Raw genomic sequence first — 22,647 nt, forward strand, 5'->3', positions numbered from 1 at the left:
AGAAAAAAGATGCTGTGGGCTAGGGTTACCATACGTCCGGTTTTTCCCGGACATGTCCGGCTTTTCGGCAATCAAACCCCCGTCCGGGAAAAACCGGATGTATAATCAAGTGCAACACTAACATACAAAAACCATATTTTGATAAGTCGGTTAAAATAGAGCACTTAAGACATTTTTAATACAAATTGTTATGTTTTATGCTTTACAAGTTAATATTTTGTTTGGTTGTTGTGTTCCGTGAACCCTTCAGTATTTATGCTATTTTGTCCACAGGGGCCAAGAAAGTGGTGGAATTGTGACAAGTGATGGAGACTCAGCCCAAACATTTAAAGTGCACAAGGTAAAATTTTAAGGACCTTTTTTTACTATTTTGTTGCCATTTTTAAGAAGTAAAAATCTAGTCTTTACATAAAAATTCAGTCTTTAAAATAGAGAGAAATAAGGAGTGCTCAAAGGAAAAGTAGGGAAAAAATAACACATTTCCACCTGGGGTGCACAAGGAGAGTCTCTGCTTGTTCCAGGAAATAGGAATAATAAGCAAGAGACATGACAAATTCTTGTTATTTCCTAAGAGTACCAGGTTCAGTTCCTTAACTTACTGTTCTATAGACCAATTTTAAACTTGTTTAAAAAAAAATCAACCACAAAACTCAGACCAGGTTATCCTTCAAGTCCACTTCAAGCTTTCGAAGAAACAAGGTGGGTGAGGCAATATCTTGTCTCTTTCACCAACAGAAGTTGGTCCAATAAAAGATATTGCATCACCAACACAGCTCCAACAACACTGCAATTAATTTTTCACTCCAGTAAAAAGAAGTCTGTTCAGCTGTCAGCACCAGAGCCCTTTTGTGCTAATGTGTTCGCTCTGGTGAGTTGAAAGGGTTTGATGCTGGCAGTTCTACGAACTGATGTGTGAAACCAGCAGCGTTCTAGTGGAATGGAGGGAAAAGAGTGAGACAAAAAAGAACATACTCCATGAAATTAGCTACAGATTAATGCCTGGAAGCAGATGCACCTATGACTGACTCGGGCTTCAGTAAGTGTTATGGCAGATGCTTTGAAGAGTTGAACGCTGCACACACAAATTAATAGATCCAGAGACTGGAAGGAAATCTGAAAAATCCTCCATCCATTTCTATCAACCTGATAGAAACCCGGAGGGTGCCAACAGGCCTAAAATGGCCAAAGCCCAAAAAGGTCTTAGGCCAAAGCACTTAAAGTGCTCTAGAGAATTTACTTCCTATATTTCCACTGCGCTGACGTCAGGAAATGAAATACAAGATAACCAACTACCCTCCTGCAAGAAACATAGGGATTGGAGCTGTGTCAGTTAAAACGGTATCTTCTGCCCAGAGGTCCTTCACTGACCTCAGTGCTAGAAGGGTCCGAGTCCCAGGAGTTGGGAGCGTGCCCAGCAGGACAGAGCTCTCACACTAACAAGTCCTTAAAGCAGAGCATGAGAGTTTCCTACTTTTCTCACACTGGAGAAACAAAATCCAGGAGTGAGGATCCTGCACTGATGCAGACTCTCTCAGCTGATAAACTGGCTCAGTTGCTTAATCCAATAACAGATGAGAGGGGGCGGTATCTCATAGCCTTTTGTTTTTAATGCTACTTTTCTTCCTATCCTTTAGCACTTTTAATTCATACTCTTGCTTAGGACCCTGTTCTTGTTTTTGAGCTTCCACTTCTTTTTAGGTTATGGGAGATTTCCACTTCTACCGTTAGCACTTCCTTTAGCAGACACTATAATACTTTATATTGATTCCATAAGAGCTGTGGAGAATGACATTTGAGCATATCCATATTAAGAATTAAATATGATGACTGCATCATCTCAGAAAGGTTTCATATTACAGCAGTTGCATAATATGATTTCTCTTATCTTTGGGATATGTCTTGGCTGCAGTATTTAAATTCTACAGTCACTATTATTTAAAAACGAAAACTTGAAGGGCACAAACCAGTGAATATGGTCTTGTCCTTGAAGTTGTTCTGTTTAAAAATTGAGTTAATTAAACTGGTGCAAATTCCTGTAGGACATACTTTTTATTAGTTTAAAATTGATTACTTCTGCTTAGCTTGCACTTATGAATTTACTGACCTGACCCCCAGACCATTTTAAATTAAGAGTCTATGCAGGGTTCTGCAGTGATGTAACTAAATTGGTCTAAAGCCACACTGTTCGGTCTGGTCTACAATTAAATTAGGTCAACCGAGCTACAGTGCTCAGGGCTGTAAAAAATGTTGTGCTCTGATCATCATAGTTAGGTCAACCTAACCCCCAGTGTAAACGTAGCCAAGGTGATGGTGAGGGGGAGTAACTCCATCGACTGAAAAATCCCTTTCATTGATGAAGGAAACATCTACGCTCTGGGGCTACAGCAGTGCCATAGCTGTGGTGCTGTAGCAGCTGTAATGTAGACATGGCCTTAGTTAAACCAGTGGGGCTTGGTGTGTAGGCCAGAGCTTGCTCTTTTTGCCTTGCCTTGTATTTATCTGTTGCTACAGTAGCATTTTACTTTTTACATTGAAATTCTGTTTGTGCTAACATCTCTTCTCCTTCCTCTAATGATCAGATTCAAACATAATTTCTGAGCCTCCAAGGCATTCAAAGCTTTTTAATGAATTAATCTTCATAACACTCCAGGGAAGTAAATATCATCCCCATTTTAGAGAGAGAGATTTAGACATATGAAGAGACTTTGGCAGACTTTTTGTGACCTTCAGAGAGTTCAGAATAGAAATTAGAGTACCTGATTTCCCAGTCCTGTACCTTAATTACTTAAACCCTACATGCTTTTAAATTCCTCTCTCAAAATGCTTGTTGCCAACAGGAGCACTGCCTTGGCTATTGAATATGCTAGGATCTCCTGGGGCCTATCTATAAAAGTTCTGATTCATTTCTGCCTTAAGTCAACTTGGATACCTGAAGACTTTTCAACAGAGTTTTCTGGTTCTTTCAGAATCACAGCAGTGGCCAGAATTACAAATAATGGGGACTTTTAAACACTTACCTGAAGCTGGTATAAAAACAGATTCATTATGGTGCTGGTGATTAAATGTATTATCCCATTTTTCAGTAAGAAAAACACAGAATATATTGTGTTGAAATATTTTTGTTTTATAGTGTTCTCTAAATAGCATTAAAGAATAAATGTAGTTGAGCTTTTAAACTTTAAAATAGCATTAAAAGAACAAAGCCAGTTGAGCTTTTTAAATTACATTTGAATATAAATACATACAGTATTCCCAAATTTTCTTCTGCTAGTGGTTTTTCAAAGGATATTTTCTTATTGAATGGTAACCGGGGACAGTCTATCTGAAAACAAAATATGCTCCAAACAAAATCCCCCCTTATGTTGTGTATTATCCTGATGTAACCCTTTGCCCGCATGACCACTTCTTGTGGTGTTCCCCTGTCCTGTGATCTGCCTGTCTGTCTTGTCTCTCTAGAGGTAAGCTTTTTTTTTTTTTTTTTTTTTTTTTCCCTTCTTCTTTCTTCTTCTCTTGTTGCTGTTGGTTTTTGCTTGCAAAATGCTGGCATAATGAGTGTGTTGCTGGAAACAATAATAAATATTTTTTTTTGTTTTGTTTTTTGTTCCACAAGGGAATGGGTCTTATTAATCATGTGTTCAGTGAAGACAATCTGAAGAAGCTGTATGTTTCAAATCTCGGAATTGGCCACACTAGGTACTCCACGTCGGGAATCTCTGAATTAGAGAACTGCCAACCTTTCGTTGTAGAAACTCTTCATGGGAAGATTGCTGTGGCACACAATGGTGAATTAATAAATGCTAAACAACTCAGAAGAAAGGTAGGAATCAGTCCTGGTTTTTCCAGTATCATTTATTAATGAGTAGGAGGTAGAAATGGGCAAAAAATTGGTCACATCTCATAGCTGACACACAATCCCTTAGGTCATTGAAAACTAAAGAAAATGGTGAGGAACTCCAATCCAAACTAATGGGCAGTGCACTGAGCAGGGCCGGCTCCAGCATTTCTGAGCAAAAAAAAAAAAAGCTGCGATCGGTGGCGGCAGCTCAGCGGCAGGTCCTTCTCTCCTAGAGGGAGTGAGGGACCTGCCACCCCCGAATTGCCGCAGGTGCTGCCCCTCTCCCTTGGCCGCCCCAAGCACCTGCTTGTTAAGCTGGTGCCTGGAGCCGGCCCTGGCACTGAGAAACAAAGTTTTTAATTTGTAACTCCCGTGGCAGGGGTATAATCTACTTTTCTTTTATGTTCTGTGTTAATGTTGATCCAATAGGAAAACTAATCCAGATACAGTTATGAATAGTTCAGTTTGAATCTGCCCGTTGCATGGCAGTCATTAGAAAAAGCAAAGAGTGCTTAGAAAATATCACTCAATACATTGACATGTCCTCATCTGCAATATAATCTATTTTTGTCATCACCTTGAGAAAGCTATAATGGATATTGAAAATAGTAGTGGAAAATAGTAATTTATGGTGATGTGAACACATAAGGAGACCATCAAAAATTTATATATCATAGCCCGTAAAGAAGGGGACATGTTGCAGAGCAGAATTAAAACCTCACAGATGCTTCTCTTTTAACTCTGTTCAAAGAACAAGGGAACATACTACTACATCAAAGAATTGTAAATTTATGACTTGGAAAAGATAATGGTACTTCATGCAGAATGTAGTCAATCTGTGGATGCCACCACTGCTGCAAGAATGTATCAAGACAAATATTGTGACTGGTTTCAAAATGATGCGTTAATTTTATGTTCAAGCATAGCTGTAAATGTGATAATGGTAAAAATGATATCTAGGCTTATTCTTCAGGATGCAAGATCTATAAAGGTTAACTAGGAACCCTCCAGTGTAAAGCATTAAACAGGCATGAATAGTAGGCTAGATACTTTGCAGGTTCTCCTCTTCCTTAAATGCAGTGTATGTTGAGCACAACAGACTAGAAGGACCATAAGTCAGATTCAGTCTCTCACATCTTGGGTTGTTGGTTTTCCCCCACCCCCTCCCTCTTCAGTCATTTCTTCTTTCACTGTTTACTTGTGCTTCGTCTGGTCACCTGTTCTCTGTGCTCTGCTTCAGCTCACCATGCGTAAGCAGCAGTGAGAAAGTGACGAAATCCCCAGACTCTGAGTAGCACAGTGGATATTAGGGAATGCCAACTTTGCTTTATGCTTTAGTCACCAGTAAAGCAAAGCAATGAAAAGACGGGTGAGGGATGCAGTTCAGAGTGTCATTTTATATGAGCCAATGTTGTGCACCAGCTCCTTGGACAAAAGTATTTACCAAGTGCTTTGGGATCTTAGTGACTGCTACATTAAAACAACTTTTCAGGGCATGTAACTCTTGCTAAACTAAAAATGGTGCAATGGTTTCATCGACTGATAACACTATATTTTGTCTTTAAAAAAAAAAAAGCTGATGAGACATGGTGTGGGACTATCGACCAGTTCTGACAGCGAATTGATCACCCAGCTGCTGGCATTTACACCTCCACTAGAGAATGATGATACCCCAGACTGGGTGGCAAGGTAAGGGGTTAGGAGCTGGAAACAAGAGTATTGTCTGAGTGTAAAATACAGCAGTAGTACTTACAGAATACAGCCATCTATAACATACCATTGTGTTTACTTAATCTCATTTCAGAATCAAAAATTTAATGAATGAAACCCCTACTTCATATTCACTACTAATGATGCATAAAGACATAATCTATGCAGTACGTGATCCCTATGGGAATCGTCCACTCTGCATTGGTCGTCTCATTTCAGTAGGCAGTATGAGTGGAAAAGGTAAATCCTATGTAAAGACTGGGTAACCAGCCATAAGTATGTTTACATTTTCAAAGCTATATAAATAATACATTTGCACTTAATGGGGAAATCATATCCACATTCATGCAGTTGAAAGACTTTTCTTTAAAATGTTGCTCACTCTGAACATCGGATGCAGTAATCTCCCAATATTGGTTGAGTTATAAAACACAAAATACAGTTTGATGGTAGGAACAAATTTTAAAGGAAATCAGAAGCACCTCTTCTCTCTTGACAATAATTCATAGATTCTAGGACTGGAAGGGACCTCGAGAGGTCATCGAGTCCAGTCCCCTGCCCACATGGCAGGACCAAATACTGTCTAGACCATCCCTGATAGACATTTATCTAACCTACTCTTAAATATCTCCAGAGATGGAGATTCCACAACCTCCCTAGGCAATTTATTCCAGTGTTTAACCACCCTGACAGTTAGGAACTTTTTCCTAATGTCCAACCTAGACCTCCCTTGCTGCAGTTTAAACCCATTGCTTCTTGCTCTATCCTTAGAGGCTAAGGTGAACAAGTTTTCTCCCTCCTCCTTATGACACCCTTTTAAATACCTGAAAACTGCTATCATGTCCCATCTCAGTCTTCTCTTTTCCAAACTAAACAAACCCAATTCTTTCAGCCTTCTTTCATAGGTCATGTTCTCAAGACCTTTAATCATTCTTGTTGCTCTTCTCTGGACCCTTTCCAATTTCTCCACATCTTTTTTAAAATGCGGTGCCCAGAACTGGACACAATACTCCAGCTGAGGCCTAACCAGAGCAGAGTAGAGCGGAAGAATGACTTCTCGTGTCTTGCTCACAACACACCTGTTAATACATCCCAGAATCATGTTTGCTTTTTTTGCAACAGCATCACACTGTTGACTCATATTTAGCTTGTGGTCCACTATAACCCCTAGATCCCTTTCTGCCGTACTCCTTCCTAGACAGTCTCTTCCCATTCTGTATGTGTGAAACTGATTTTTTTCTTCCTAAGTGGAGCACTTTGCATTTGTCTTTATTAAACTTCATCCTGTTTAACTCAGACCATTTCTCCAATTTGTCCAGATCATTTTGAATTATGACCCTGTCCTCCAAACCAGTTGCAATCCCTCCCAGTTTGGTATCATCCGCAAACTTAATAAGTGTACTTTCTATGCCAATATCTAAGTCGTTGATGAAGATATTGAACAGAGCCGGTCCCAAAACAGACCCCTGCGGTACCCCACTCGTTATGCCTTTCCAGCAGGATTGGGAACCATTAATAACAACTCTCTGAGTACGGTTATCCAGCCAGTTATGCACCCACCTTATAGTAGCCCCATCTAAATTGTATTTGCCTAGTTTATCGATAAGAATATCATGCGAGACCGTATCAAATGCCTTACTAAAGTCTAGGTATACCACATCCACAGCTTCACCCTTATCCACAAGGCTCGTTATCCTATCAAAGAAAGCTATCAGATTGGTTTGACATGATTTGTTCTTCACAAATCCATGCTGGCTGTTCCCTATCACCTTACCACCTTCCAAGTGTTTGCAGATGATTTCCTTAATTACTTGCTCCATTATCTTCCCTGGCACAGAAGTTAAACTAACTGGTCTGTAGTTTCCTGGGTTGTTTTTATTTCCCTTTTTATAGATGGGCACTATATTTGCCCTCTTCCAGTCTTCTGGAATCTCTCCCGTCTCCCATGATTTTCCAAAGATAATAGCTAGAGGCTCAGATACCTCCTCTATTAGCTCCTTGAGTATTCTAGGATGCATTTCATCAGGCCCTGGTGACTTGCAGGCATCTAACTTTTCTAAGTGATTTTTAACTTGTTCTTTTTTTATTTTATCTGCTAACCCTACCCCCTTCCCATTAGCATTCACTATGTTAGGCATTCCTTCAGACTTCTCGGTGAAGACCGAAACAAAGAAATCATTAAGCATCTCTGCCATTTCCAAGTTTCCTGATACTTTTTCTCCCTCTTCACTAAGCAGTGGGCCTACCCTGTCTTTGGTCTTCCTCTTGCTTCTAATGTATTGATAAAAAGTCTTCTTGTTTCCCTTTATTCCTGTAGCTAGTTTGAGCTCATTTTGTGCCTTTGCCTTTCTAATCTTGCCCCTGCATTCCTGTGTTTGCCTATATGCATCCTTTGTAATCTGTCCTAATTTCCATTTTTTATATGACCCCTTTTTATTTTTTAGATCATGCAAGATCTCGTGGTTAAGCCAAGGTGGTCTTTTGCCACATTTTCTATCTTCCCTAACCAGCGGAATAGCTTGATTTTGGGCCCTTAATAGTGTCCCTTTGAAAAACTGCCAACTCTCCTCAGTTGTTTTTCCCCTCAGTCTTGATTCCCATGGGACCTTACCGATCAGCTCTCTGAGCTTACCAAAATCTGCCTTCCTGAAATCCATTGTCTCTATTTTGCTGTTCTCCCTTCTACCCTTCCTTAGAATTGCAAACTCTATGATTTCATGATCACTTTCACCCAGGCTGCCTTCTACTTTCAAATTCTCAACGAGTTCCTCCCTATTTGTTAAAAATCAAGTCTAGAACAGCTTTTCCCCCTAGTAGCTTTTTCAACCTTCTGAAATAAAAGGTTGTCTGCAATGCAGTCCAAGAATTTGTTGGATAGTCTGTGCCCCGCTGTGTTATTTTCCCAACATATATCCGGATAGTTGAAGTCCCCCATCACCACCAAATCTTGGGCTTTGGATGATTTTGTTAGTTGCTTTAAAAAAGCCTCATCCACTTCTTCCACCTGGTTAGGTGGCCTGTAGTAGACTCCTAGCATGACATCTCCCTTGTTTTTTACCCTTTTTAGCCTAACCCAGAGACTCTCAACACTTCTGTCTCCTATGTCCATCTCTACCTCAGTCCAAGTGTGTACATTTTTAATATATAAGGCAACACCTCCTCCCTTTTCCCCCGTCTATCCTTCCTGAGCAAGCTGTACCCATCCACACCAACATTCCAATCATGTGTATTATCCTACCAAGTTTCAGTGATGCCAACAATGTCATAGTTGTATTTATTTATTAGCACTTCCAGTTCTTCCTGCTTATTCCCCATACTTCTCGCATTTGTATATAGGCATCTAAGATACTGGTTTGATCTTTCCTCCCAGTTTTGTCCTGACCCTCCTTTCTCTCTGACAATATAGCCCACACTCCCTCTCGTTTCCGACCCATCTCCCAGGTCTCCATGTTCCCCACTTACCTGTGGGCTTTGCTCACCTGTTCCCGTCGAACCTAGTTTAAAGCCCTCCTCACTAGGTTAGCTAGTCTGTGTCCAAATAAGGTCTTCCCCTCCTCGAAAGGTGAACGCCATCTCTGCCTAGCAGTCCTTCCTCGACTAGCATCCCGTGGTCTAGGAAGCCAAAGCCCTCCTGGCGACACCATCTTCGCAGCCAGGCATTCACCTCCTAATAAATCCCCCTTCCCCCATGGCAGCAGGAGAGAGAGGCAGCTCAGTTGCAGCAGAGATAATTGGAGAGAGAGTTCTCCCCTCTGCCCTGGGAGAAAAGTGGGGATGGCTGGATACAGGGCCTATTTCTTCTCCTTTTGTTGTAGGGTCGCTTATAAGAGTTGGGCTACTGGTGCTTATTTGTTTTATTGAAGGGGGGGGGGAGATTTTGGGGGGGATTCTTCTGGGAGGAGCTGGGAAACCCACTTGCCCACATAATAAAAACCCAAATATGGGAATTTGAATAAAGGCTCTTCATGTTCTTGCTAACCAAATGTTCTGAGTTGGATAAAATCTGGTCATTCGTGGAAGATAATCCCAAAGGAGAATTGTACATGCCTTCCCATCTCAGTGCCCTGAGTGATACCAGTGATTTTCAAGGAAAAGCCTTACAGACCCACTGTGCTGTAAGATGGGGGAACTTGACATTTTTAACTGCAGGAAAAAAATGTGTAAATCCATTCTTTGTCCAAAGGAATCAATATGGCATGGGGGAGTGTGTGAGAGAATTTTCTAAAGAGGAATCTCTTAGAAAATATTCACAATGTCCAAATATATTAGTGTTTGTATCCTGTTATGTTATTGATCTGCCCATTTGTTCCCTTTCATTTGCCTATCTTTGAGAATTTTCCTCACTTTGGGCCCAGTGAATGCCCATTAAAGTCCAAGGGCACCCTTTTATTGACTTCAGTGGCATTGGAGCAGCCACTTGATATACGGAGAGGAAGGAATGTCTTATCTAAACAAAAAGCATGTGTATACACCAGGGCCTCAAAATCTATTGAGATGGAATTAGGGGGGGAAAGTCATGCGGAGATAAGGAATTTATTTCTCTGAATTGTCCAGTGACTGTGTGGAACTGGCTCTTCTAATCTCTCAAGGACAAGTTTTATATAACGTTTCCAAAGAATAGTTTTTCAAGAAATGTTACAGCAACTTTCGATTCCAAACTTTCTATTCAGAAATCACGACTATTTGACTTGCCCAAGTACATGATTACAAAGTGTAACAGGGCAGAAGTGCTGCAGGAATTTAACACGTTTAGTGATGATAGTTCCAAGGACTGTGAAGATAATGTAGCTATAATTGAAAACTTTATTACAGGGAAGAAAAACAGTGAAACAGAAGGATGGGTGGTCTCCTCTGAATCCTGTAGCTTTTTATCTATTGGTGCACAGTAAGTTCCTTCACATACAAGATGATCTGTAAACACTTTAAATCGTGAATAGAGATACATACAGTGTGTAAGATTATATCTTCAGTTTATGGATTTAAATAAATATGGCAATAGTGTATTCAGAAGTCATCTGCAAAGAAGACTTTATGGGTATCTCTTCACTGTAAAGTTAACTCCTTTTCAGTTAGCTTAACTAAGTGAGTGCAGCCACAATGTAAAATAATATTCCAACTACAGAATGGTTGTATTAGCAGCTGGTGGGTTGTGTTGACTCAAACTACAGCCTATACACTCCTGATAGGCTAGCCACTTCAGTTGAAAGCTCCACCACACTCAAATTATGGGTTTTTATGTGCAGGTAGGATTCAAGTTGGGACAATACTGGAGTTAACTGTAGTGAAGACAAGCCCTGTATATAATTCAAAAAGAAACAGGAGAAATGTTCTCTGTGCAAAAACATTTAATTTTCAGTGAAAATAAAAACTACAGTGAAGTCAACAAAATAACATTCATTCCTATAATGAGGAATGTACAGTTAATTTGCAAATCTGACATTTAACAAATCTGCCACTAATTGAGTGTTATGTTGGTAAGTAAAATTGTGTCCGCTTAAAGTGGAAAAACAAGGTGAAAACTACAAGAAGTAAAAATAAATTCAGAGCAAAAACTGGAAACTAATAACATGTGTCTGAACTTCAGCAATCTATTACATTGTGAGATGTTATAGAAACAAGCTACACCATATGTTCCTCTGTGTTGACTTCTGTCATATCTGTGTACCAATAATTAACTGATGGTACCATCTTTGTTTCCTTAACAAAAGTTGCTTTGCTCTGGACCCACCTTCTGAGACTGAGATACTTCTGCTAAGAATCATCAACGGGGGACTTTTGCATTATTTATAAATCCCAGGCTTTCTCAATGTTATCAGCTAGCCCACTAATTCTAGTATCTGGCTAATGAATATGCATCCATATTCTGGCTAAATTACATCTCCAGCATTCATCCGAATCACTTAATCTTTGTTTTAAGACGTGCTGGTGTGTGATATGTGCAGTGAATATTTTTCAACATTACTCAGATATGCATATCTTGACTCATGTTTAGTAAAATTGAAAATCTAAGTATTTTGGAAATGAACTCCTGGTTCTTTTTGCCATTTAACCTCTAGTGTTCGGATGCAATTAATTGGATAACTAAGCTGAATTTACTCCTGGGGAATTCTGCGCCTAAAAATTCTATGCACGATATTTTAAAATTCTGCATATTTATTTTATTTGTCAAAATAACACAATATAATCATGCTGGTTTCAATTATTTTTTGTAATTTTATTTCAAAATACCTGTCAGCAAGTATGTCTGTAACAATACAGACCCCCCAAAAAAGAGAGATTCAGGTAATGTGTGGGTTTTTTTTTTTTTTTTGACAAATATATTCCTTACTAGCATATTAATACAGAACTTTGAGCAATCCATTTAAAGTACAATCCAGAAACGTATTTCCTGCATCCCTCAGAAGCATAGGCTTGGGGGATTCCAGGGGAATGAAGGAGCTGAGGAAGAGGAAAGGAGCCTGGGAGTGAATCTGGAAGGTTGTTGGGTGTGGGTGGGAGAAGTATGGAACGTGATTTTGGGGGGGAGGGAAGGATTGTTAGGGAGTTGGGGAGTCTCCCCCATGCCTTTCCTATTCAGTCAGGCACATCTGCTCCCATCCCTATGGGGCCCTGCAGCACCTCTCCCATTCAGTCCCTGGCTCAAAGCTGTCACCCCACTAGCTCCTGAGCCCACATCCCAGTCCCCCCCACTAGCCCTTCTGAACCCCAGTCATCCCCCCCCCCCCCCCTCCCTCCAGCAGTCACTAACATAGCTCTGCTGGCAGGATGAACACAGCTGTCTGCTGGCTGGTCTGGCGCCATAGCGACCTCTGATGGGTGAAAGGTGGAACGGCAGCAGTTCTCAGACAGAAAGTTAATTTTTGCAGGAAAAGAGGAAAAAATTCTGCGCTGTACATGAATTCTAGTGCATGCGCAGTGGCGCAGAATTCCTCTAGGAGTGTCAATTGAAGCAGAATATTTAGACAACAGTAGTTAGAAGATCAACTCATAGAAGATCTAGGAATATGTTTAATAATGCAATCTCCAAGCTTATTATATTTTTATTAAGTCTCCAGCTTCAATTTTTGTTCTAATTATGAAAAGATATAATCTAAGTATATGGACAGCAGACCTATATTCCAATAATCCCGCCTTATTCAGTTGTAGCTGCCTTCCACCTTCTGTTTTGATACTGACATGACCCTAGTTACTGACTGTTGTGACAGCTCTTATGGCTACATTCCTCATTCAAGGCCATTTGATTTTCTGGGATTTGTGTTACTCAGCTTTCATAGAAAAGTGTCTAAATTCATAGTCAAGACTAAATTAAGAGCCAGTTTATTCATCTCCTGATGGCCAGGACTTGACTCTATCTTACACTTGTAACTGAGACTAATATACATAAATCATTTAAGTGTCTTCTAGACGGTTTCATGTGATGGGAGAATGTTCTTAACAATTTATTGCTAAAACTGGAAATTTACCATTTTGGGGTACTAAAGCAGGCTGCACTAGTCTTGCATTAGTGCTGGCAAAGTCCAGTGCTAGGAGCCAAAGGGTCAACTTTAAAATAATTAATATTTTGCGACTGTTGAATATCCGAAAGTTGACTGGTTTAGCAGAACATGGTTTTGTTTATGTTCTAAAACTAACATGCAGGTGTATGGAAATTTCTAAATATTGCAAATATCTCTTCAAGGTATTATCGTGAAGTCCTCCCCGGGGAGATTGTGAAGATATCCAGATATGATGTCCAAACACTGGATGTTGTACCAAGACCTGAAGGAGATCCATCAGCATTTTGTATCTTTGAATATGTTTATTTTGCAAGGCCCGACAGCATTTTTGAAGGTATGAAGATAAACTCTAGTAAACAAGGAATGCAGGCATTATTGAAATGGGGGACTGTATCCTGGAAAGTAGTGACTCTGAAAACAATTGAGGGGTCACAGTGCACAAGAAACTTAACATGGAGCTCACCTTGTGATGCTGTGTCAAAAAGGGGTTAATGCAACCTTGGATGTATAAACAGGAGTAGTGAGTAGGAGGGAGGAAGGAAGAGATTTTTCTCTGTGTACATTATTGATGAGTCCACTACTAGAATACTGCATCCAGATCTGGTGAGAACATTTTTAAAAGGATGTTGAATTGGAGAGGGTACAGAGAAGAAAAGCCACAAAAATGATTCCGTGACTGGAAATAAAGGTCTTGCAGTGAGTGAAATCTGTTTAACTTCTCAAATGAAGATTGAAAAGTGTTCACACTTAGTTACTGTGTTATAAGTACCTTTCTGGGAGAAAACCAGGAACTAAAGATCATTGTAATCTAGTAGAGAATGGCATAACAAGATCCAATGGCTGGAAGTTAAAGCCAAACAAATTCAATGTAGAAATAAGGTGCAGTTTTTTTAAAAGCGAGAGTGATTAAGCAGTGGAACAAACTACTAAGGAGAGTGGTGGATTCTATATCTCTTGATGTCTTTGAAATAGCACTGGATGCCTTTCTGGAAGATATGCTGTAGTCAAACACAAGTTATTGGACTCAGTACCAGGGTGACTGGATGAAACTCTGTTGCCTGCGTTATTCAGAAGGTCTAACTAGATAATCTAGTGGTCCCTTCTGGCCTTAAAATCTATGAATAGATAAGATACTATTTTATCATTTTAGACTACATTAAAAAAAATATTTAGGACTTATTAAAGCATTTGCAGTGTGGCTTATCTTACCATCTTTCCTTACAAGAAGCAACCATTCCTATGGATGCTTCTTTCTAATTAAATTTTTAGTTCTGTATATTAGTGTATATGGAGCTATCAACTTTGTCCTATGATCACTACCATGGTAAAGCTCTCATAGGACAGGCCTCTATTCTGTGCTAATATCAAGCTACTTAGCAGAACCATTTGATGGAAGAACAAAAACAGTATGTGGAGAGAATAAAAATTCAGGTTCAAATCCTGCTCGTCTTGCTGAAGTGAATAGTTCTGTTGATGTCAGTGGGACTAATCACCTGAATAAGGCAAGAAGGATTTGGTCCTCACAGTGGCCTGAAAGATGGAAAGCAACATGGATATTATGGGAGGTGATGAAAGGTGTAAGGTGACTTGTGGTGGTGAATATTTCTCATTACTGTACAGGGGCTTCCAATTTTCCTATCCAATAACTATACCTAAAAATTACTGTAGAATTTCCTGTACTGTGCAAACTGAAAGCTAAATCATAATTACATAAAGAAAAATAATTATAATCCCCTCAATGTCCATAGGTCAAATGGTGTATTCAGTCAGGAGAAGATGCGGTCAGCAGCTTGCTGTTGAAGCACCAGTGGAAGCAGACTTGGTTAGCACAGTACCAGAATCTGCAACACCAGCAGCACTAGGTTATGCACAAAAGGTATCATGGATGGATTCTTTTTAATATTGATTTCTTCCCCTCCCTGCCACTGTGTCTAACTTTCTGTGAAATACTCTAGACTCTCCTTTACCGTAAAGATAGTTTTGGTATTCTCCTACTATCAGATAGTGAATGTGGATCTTCTGTGAACTGGGTTTCATACTGTGGTATGCTGCACCAGTTCCCTGTTGCCACTACATTGGTCAAGCTAAAGGCCTTTGATTAGCCCTAATCTGCAGGTCATCTTTAAAATCTTTACTATTCCTAATCTTTATTTTATTTAACTGTGTGTATAATTGTCTCTTGCTTGTAGTGTGGGCTGCCATACGTTGAAGTACTTTGTAAAAATCGATATGTAGGAAGAACTTTTATTCAGCCAAACATGCGGTTAAGACAGCTAGGAGTGGCAAAAAAATTTGGAGTCCTATCTGACAACTTTAAAGGCAAAAGAATTGTGCTAATCGATGATTCTATTGTGCGGGGCAATACCATCTCTCCCATAATAAAGCTGCTCAGGGAATCTGGTGCTAAGGAGGTAAGTTCACTTTCAGCAGTCGTAATGCAGATGTAAAGGGAAATTTGATGGAGACACAAGTTGGAGTGTTTCAGTTGCACCTCAGAATATTTCCCTTAGTGCACTTACAAGGTGTGGTAGAAAGAGAGCCAGTAAAAACAAAGAAAGCAAATGCACAACAAGATGTATCAAAGGTAATTGGGTGAAAAGTTTCTTGTGTGATTCCTTGATCTTAGGAAAATCTGCATATGAAAAACTTAAATGCAGGGGGCGTAAAAGGGAGTACTGCTCTATTTTAAACTAAGTGTGCCTCTACACTAGTGAGCTTACAGCGGCATAGCTGTACTGGTGGAGCTGCGCTGTTGTCAGATCACTCATGTGGCCATTCTATGCTGGCAGGAGAGAGCTCTCCTGTTGACATAATAAAACCACCTCCTATGTCAGCGGGAGAAGCTGACACCGATGCTTCTGTCGGTGTAACTTGTGTTGCTCAGGAGTAGAATTTTTTTGTTTGTTTTTGTTTTTGTTTTTTTCTGCACCCCTGAGTGAAAATAAGTTATACTGATAAAAGTGGTAGTGTAGACATGGCCTAAGATGTAACTGACAAATCAAGAATGAATGGAAAACAGTTTTATCTAAAAATCAATCAGTGTGGAGGCTATATCTTTCTACTACTTATATCACTGCTTTGGTATTGGTTTTTAACCCTACTTCTTAGGTAAATAGGCATTTGTCCTAAATCTCAAGCAATTTAATGTCTTTCTATTTCATATATAAATCAATGTGCTAGTCTGTGTCACAGAAGCAAATGTGCTTTGTATAACCAAAGCTGTAAGTGAGTAGATACAACCTAGGCACAAAGCCTGGGAACATTTACATGTGTGCTTATTTTTATTACCATGAATAGCTCTGTTAATTTAAATTGGATTGCTCACACTTTAAATAAAATCTATTTTTAATAGAAAAGAAAAGTTGCGAAGACAAAATAGTTTTATTTGAAGATTAAGAAGCTGTTTTGAAGGTTTTAATAATATTACTTCTTAAATCTCTTTACCCGTATTGATATTTTGGAGTCTGGAGAGACTGAAGACTCTGATCCTGAAGTGTAATGCATACAGTGGATCCTTATATGCATGCAGAGCCCCAAGTCAGTGGGGTTCTAAGTAGGTGCAGGACTTTGCCTTTGCTGATCACTTTACAGGGATTTGGGCTTTCGTGTCTGCTGTTAGTTAATGTTATATCAAGATGCAAGTTTTTACTGGTAATGTAATATGGAAAATGCATTTTCTTTCAGGTGCACATCCGTGTGGCTTCACCTCCCATAAAATTTCCTTGTTACATGGGAATAAATATTCCAACAAAAGAAGAACTCATTGCCAACAAACCTGAATTTCATGACCTTGCAAAATACATAGGTAAATGCTATAATTCCTTTCCTCTCCCCCATCCCCCACTTTAATTTTTTTAGTCATAAGGAATAGACATGATCACAAATTTTCAGTGGGGCAAACTGACACCCCTCCCCCCACTCCCTAAAAAACCCCAGAGCTACTGAATTTTTCATTGAGCTGCTCACATGGATACCAGCTGTATGTTTTTGTCTGATGCAGTTTATAGTTCTTCCTTTTACAATATATAGAACACTCAAATAACTTTAAAAAGTAAACTCCATATACACTTTCAAAATACTATATCTTCAAAGTTCTAGTTGTTTTGATTCTTGCCAAACTTCCCAGAAAAAGTCTACCTGGATTGAGCTGTGGCATGCAAAATTTCAGGAAGATAAGTTGAATACAAAGTAGTGATGAAAATTTAAGCATAATAAAATATTCTTACTAAATTTATAAATGTTTGCTGGTTTTGCTTGAAACTCAAATTGTAGAATTTTGTGTAAATATTTTTCTTGATCTGAAGGTATCTCATTTAAAAACTACGTAAGGTTTAAACAAATAAAATAAATGCAATGTATTTTAGAATCTTTACAGTAAGCAAGATTTGCTACAGAACAAAAAAACCCCAAATGCCTAAATTATTATTTGCACCATTGCAAATAACAGATGTGCATTATCATGATGTAGCAATAGTGCTCAGTAATGGCTTGTGAATGGGCGTATCTATTGTATATAATATTGTGCTGTAGCAATGATTTTAAAAACTTACCAGTTTGAAAACACAGCTGCAGTTAAAAGCCTTTAAACATGCAGATTTTTTTTTTTTTAGTGTTTTTAAGATTAGACAGAAGAAGCCAAGAAGTCAGTCTTTTAATAAGCGCCCTCTCCCCCATGGCATTAATTGTGATGGCACAAATAAAGCATTATGAATTTGCTGGAGGATCATATTTTAATATCCATTCACAATGTAATTCACAAAAGTGATAAAATGAGAGGGTGAAACTCTCCTCCTGCTAGAGCATTCACGTGAACCACTGTCTGCGTTATCTCAAAGGCCCAATAGCCATGTACAGCAAAAAGAACAAAAGTCACGATGCTCTGCTTATGGGACAAAGACCACTTGAAACAGCTGTGTGTGTGGCTGCTTCCAGGAGAACTTGGAATAATAGCACATTGCCTCCCTGAAATAGCAATGAGCTCAGAGAGTCTTAATGAACAGCTTGGATTTAGTTTCCATTTTGACAAAATGAGTAACATTATGATTCTCGGTCTTTTCCATACCGAACCCCCGCCTCCTATCTAGCCAACAAGGGTCCCCACTCCAGTTTAGTAATATGGAAAGGAAAAGGTTATTGTGACCCCCTAACACCCTGTTTTATGGTCTTTTCCTTGTGAGGGAGGTGACCCACAGGGAGAGAACCCATCTAACATGACTACATGTTCAAGATCCTTTTGTTTTGTTTAATACTAGTGTAGCTTTTAATGTTTCATTGTCTTATTTTTTTTCCCCTAGGAGCGGACAGTGTGGTTTATCTTTCTGTGGAAGGGTTGGTATCATCTGTACAAGAAAGTATCAAAGCAAGGCAAGAAAATCAAAACAGCCTTAAAACCAATAAGTCTCGTGTTAGAAAGATTGGCCACTGTACAGCATGTCTTACTGGGGAATACCCAGTAGAGCTCGACTGGTGACTTTAATGCCCAAGTAACATTGCTGAATGTAGTTTTTTGAATTGAGAAGTATGTTGTACCTAACGGCGCATAGCATCTTCTTGTATTTAGCAAGCCACTTAAAGCTAGTGATGTCTAATTGCTGTTCCAGAAATGTCTTTGCAGACTTTCTATAAAGTTTATGATGATGAAAACCATATAATGTAAGTACCTGGATAAATAAAATAAAAATCATGGACAATAGTGCCTTTTATTATTTGGATTTTTTTTCCTCGTGGATGTGTAATGTAAAAACCACCTAGTCTTTTGGATTACTTAGGGTACGTCTATACTTACCTCCAGGTTCAGCGGTAAGCAATTAATCTTCTGGGATCAATTTATCGCGTCTTGTCTACACGCGATAAATCGATCCCGGAAGTGCTCACCATCGACACCAGTACTCCTGCTCTGCGAGAGGAGAACGCGGAGTCAACGGGGGAGCCTGCCTGCCGCATGTGGACCAGCGGTAAGTACCTTGTAGTTCGAACTAAGATACTTCGACTTCAGCTACGTTATTCACGTAGCTAAAGTTGTGTATCTTAGTTCGAATTGGGGGGTTAGTGTGGACCAGCCCTTAGCTGTCCCAGCTAAACTATTTTTTGTTTTAACCTTGTCAAGGAAGTTTGATGTTCTTTTTAGGCTTATTCACAAAATTGGTAAATTATTTAAAAACCAATTTAGGATACAGATCATGGATCATACAGAATAATTTCTAATTATCAAACAGTATTATTGCAAAAGAAAAATGTGACGTTTGCTTTTTTTTTTTTTTTTTTTTTTTTTTGAAGAGTTAAATGGCTTTCCAAGGAATTGTTATCTAGTACTTTGTGGAATATTCTATTGTAAAGAACAGGAGATGTGCCTAAGTGTTTGGGGTTTTTTTGTTTTTTGTTTTTTTTGCTTATGTTGCTAAAAGGCCTTTATATTCAAGCTATGTATCTACATCTATTGGCATCCGAAGAAGGGGGTATTCACCCACGAAAGCTCATGCTCCTATACGTCTGTTAGTCTATAAGGTGCCACAGGACTCTTTGCTGCTACATCTAATGTGTCCATACTCAGTGAACACTATCTTTATAGCATGTGACATTTAAAAACAGAAGACTCAGGGAAATATTAAACCTCTCTAATTTGATATCTCATGAAAAACCTCTCTAATTTGATATCTTCATCAAGGATATTGAGGCCCAGCATAATTGCTTTTAGTAGATGTCATTGGGATATGACAGGGAAAACTAGTTGTGATATTTACAAACCTAGAAAGTATGATTAGACCTGCATTGCAAAGTTGCTAACTTTCTCCATCATTTCATTATTTTATTTCAATATAAATCCTTAAAAATTCTGTGGTCTAAGCTAATGTGTTTTTATACATGGGCCTTCCAGGTAGAATCAAAAGTAAAATAACATTTTGCTTAGCTTGTAAGCGGCATGATATGTTAAGTCAATAGAGTACTGTAAAAACTGCAGAAGAGTGGAGGAATGAGTTTTCATGAGAAATACACTAAGTTGCATTTCCAACTATTAGTCTACTGCTTTTATGCTTTTTGGCAAACAAAATTATATAGAATTTGTGCATGTACCCTAGAATGTTTTGACTACCATTGTTACTTTTAACTCTGATAACTGTTTAAACACAGTTTGTACATTTTAGCATGGTTCTGATTTCATTCAGGATAGATTCTCTAGTGCCTTAACACTTAAAGATCAAATGTTCTCCTTTTCCCCATATTCTGTTGTCACATTCCCCTGGTGTTGTCTGGACCGGTGATCTGGTAGGTCACCCCACTCCTTGACTCTCTGGGAGCCAGCCTTACCTTGCTCTGGTGTAAGAACCCCCACTCCTGGGCTATTCATGCATAGCCCCTGGCATGTAAGCTCCTCCTTGGATTGTGCAACCAAATGACACTAGCCAATATGTCCAGTCCCAGATGCAACCCTAGGAACCTCAGTCTTGCAGTGTCCAGTTATGCCCGCTGGACGCTGCAAGTTTATATGAGTTCGTCAATTTAATGAAGAAATTGATATGTACCAGGCTTGTTATCCCAGGGGGAGTGACACTCTTCAAACCAAACGCACTGCTTCAGGTAGAATAAACAGATTTATTAACTACAAAGATAGATTTTTTTTTTAAGTGATTATAAGTCAAAGCATATCAAGTCGGATTTGGTCAAATGAAATAAAAGCACAACACATTCTAAGCTGCTCTTAACACTTTCAATGCCCTTAGAAACTTAGATGCTCTCCCTTTTGATCAGCACTTCAGTTGCTTGGTGTTGGTGTCTGTAAATGGAGGTGGAAAAGAGAGGAAGAGCGTGGCAAACATATCTCCCTTTTTTTCATGTTCTTCTCTCTTAGCTTTGCACCCACCACCACTTCTGCGTCAGGTGAGCATTACCTCATCACAGTCCAAACTGACCAAAGGAAGGGGAGTGACTCACTTAAGAGTCTAAACAGATCCTTTTGTTGTTGCCTAGACCAGTGTCCTTTGTTCCTGTGAGGCTGGGCTGGGTTTGTCCCATACATGCCATGAGGGGGTGTGAACTGCCCCTCTGCTCCTGCAGAGTTTTTGCATGGGCTTGCTTTAAGCCATGAGGACACATTTTCAGCCTCATAACTATATACATAAAATTACAACCTATAACATTGGGGGCGGGGGGTAGCTCAGTGGTTTGAGCATTGGCCTGCTAAACCCAGGGTTGTGAGATCAATCCTTGAGGAGGCATTTAGAGATCTGGGGCAAAAATCTGGCTGGGGATTGGGCCCTGCTTTGAGTAGGGGGTTGGACTAGACCTCCTGAGATCCTTTACAATCCTGATATTCTATGATTTATTATAACAATGATTACTATAAGACACCTGATGACATGACAAACTTTGCATTAGATACCACGCAATCATAAGGATGAATATGGGGGTGCTGGGTTTTCCCCTGAAGTACAGAATGTCACAACTGTGCATTTTTAAAATGTAAAAATCTGACTATAAAGGGCTATAATAGTATCAGACTCTGCATTTGGAGGCAGAGGTTTTGACTTTCACTTGTGGTTTACACCAGCCTCAGAAAAATCAGGTCCACAATGTTTCTTGTTCAGTGCATTGTATGATAGCTTACTTGTAAGCAGTTAAAATTGCTTCCTAAACTTTTCCCTTCCTAGTTTCTCATTGGTTTCCTTCCCCATCCACATTTTCCTTTGACACTGTTCATCTATCAAAATAAAGGAGACTCCTTTGCAGTGGATTTGTTTATGGTGTTCCTTCTTTTCAAACATACCAAGAATTTGCATCAACGTCCTGATTTATTTCCCAGCACAATTACTTATATATAGCTAACATTGCTTCAATTTTTTTTAAAAACATTGGTTATATTACACTTCTGAAACTTTTTCAGTTTGAATACTGGTGACCGTGTATGGCTTCAGAGTGGTAGCCGTGTTAGTCTGTATCAGCAGAAAGAAGGAGGAGTACTTGTACTACCTTAGAGAGTGACAAATTTATTTGGGCATAAGCTTTTGTGGGCTAAAACCCAATTCATGTATGTAATCAATTAAAACTAATTTCTGCAGCTTGAAGTTTCAGCTAGTCATTGCCTATGATATCTTGGGCTGCGTGTATTTTAAGAGCTAGAACTGTAAATATCAGACATAAAAGACCATATTCCCCATAGTCATTTTATTACACTTTTTACAAGAGTGACTGTTGAATGCAGACACAGGGTGGGTGAGGTAGTAGCTGTTAGTGAACCCAAGTGCTGTTGGTGAAAGAGACAAACTGTTCAGTTTACACAGAGCTTAGGCTGGAAGAATGGCTCTGTGGCAGTGAAAGACTTGTGCGCCAGCAGCCAGGGCCGGTTCCAGGGTTTTGGCTGCCCCAAGCAGCCAAAAAAAAAAAAAAAAAAAAGCCGTGATCGCAATCTGCGGCGGCAAGTCAGCAGGAGGTCCTTCACTCGGAGCGGGAGTGAGGGACTTGCCGCCGCCGAATAGCTGGACCTGCCGCCCCTCTCCAGAGCGGATTCCCCAAGCACCTGCTTGTCAGGCTGGTGCCTGGAGCGGGCCCTGCCAGCAGCTGGGGACCAGGGTTCTTGTTGGCCGCTGATGCCCTGTGATGAGGGGCTCCTAG

At 39.6% G+C, this 22,647-nt stretch overlaps 1 protein-coding gene across 2 annotated transcripts in view; it reads left to right on the forward strand.

The window, feature by feature from the left end:
* Positions 1-18,733, forward strand: part of PPAT (phosphoribosyl pyrophosphate amidotransferase) — a 61,352-nt gene extending 42,619 nt beyond the window's left edge. For both annotated transcript variants that reach the window (XM_005299140.4, XM_042841919.2), the window contains exons 2-11: positions 274-340; positions 3,611-3,817; positions 5,412-5,524; positions 5,640-5,785; positions 10,358-10,430; positions 13,224-13,375; positions 14,790-14,917; positions 15,231-15,452; positions 16,726-16,846; positions 18,336-18,733. In XM_005299140.4, the coding sequence (XP_005299197.1) occupies positions 274-340; positions 3,611-3,817; positions 5,412-5,524; positions 5,640-5,785; positions 10,358-10,430; positions 13,224-13,375; positions 14,790-14,917; positions 15,231-15,452; positions 16,726-16,846; positions 18,336-18,511 (1,405 nt within the window). In that variant the 3' untranslated portion in view covers positions 18,512-18,733. The remainder of the gene's footprint in view (positions 1-273; positions 341-3,610; positions 3,818-5,411; positions 5,525-5,639; positions 5,786-10,357; positions 10,431-13,223; positions 13,376-14,789; positions 14,918-15,230; positions 15,453-16,725; positions 16,847-18,335) is intronic.
* The last annotated feature ends 3,914 nt before the right edge of the window (positions 18,734-22,647 follow it).

The sequence above is a fragment of the Chrysemys picta genome, chromosome 5 (genome assembly GCF_011386835.1).
Source record: "Chrysemys picta bellii isolate R12L10 chromosome 5, ASM1138683v2, whole genome shotgun sequence".
NCBI lineage: Eukaryota > Metazoa > Chordata > Testudines > Emydidae > Chrysemys > Chrysemys picta.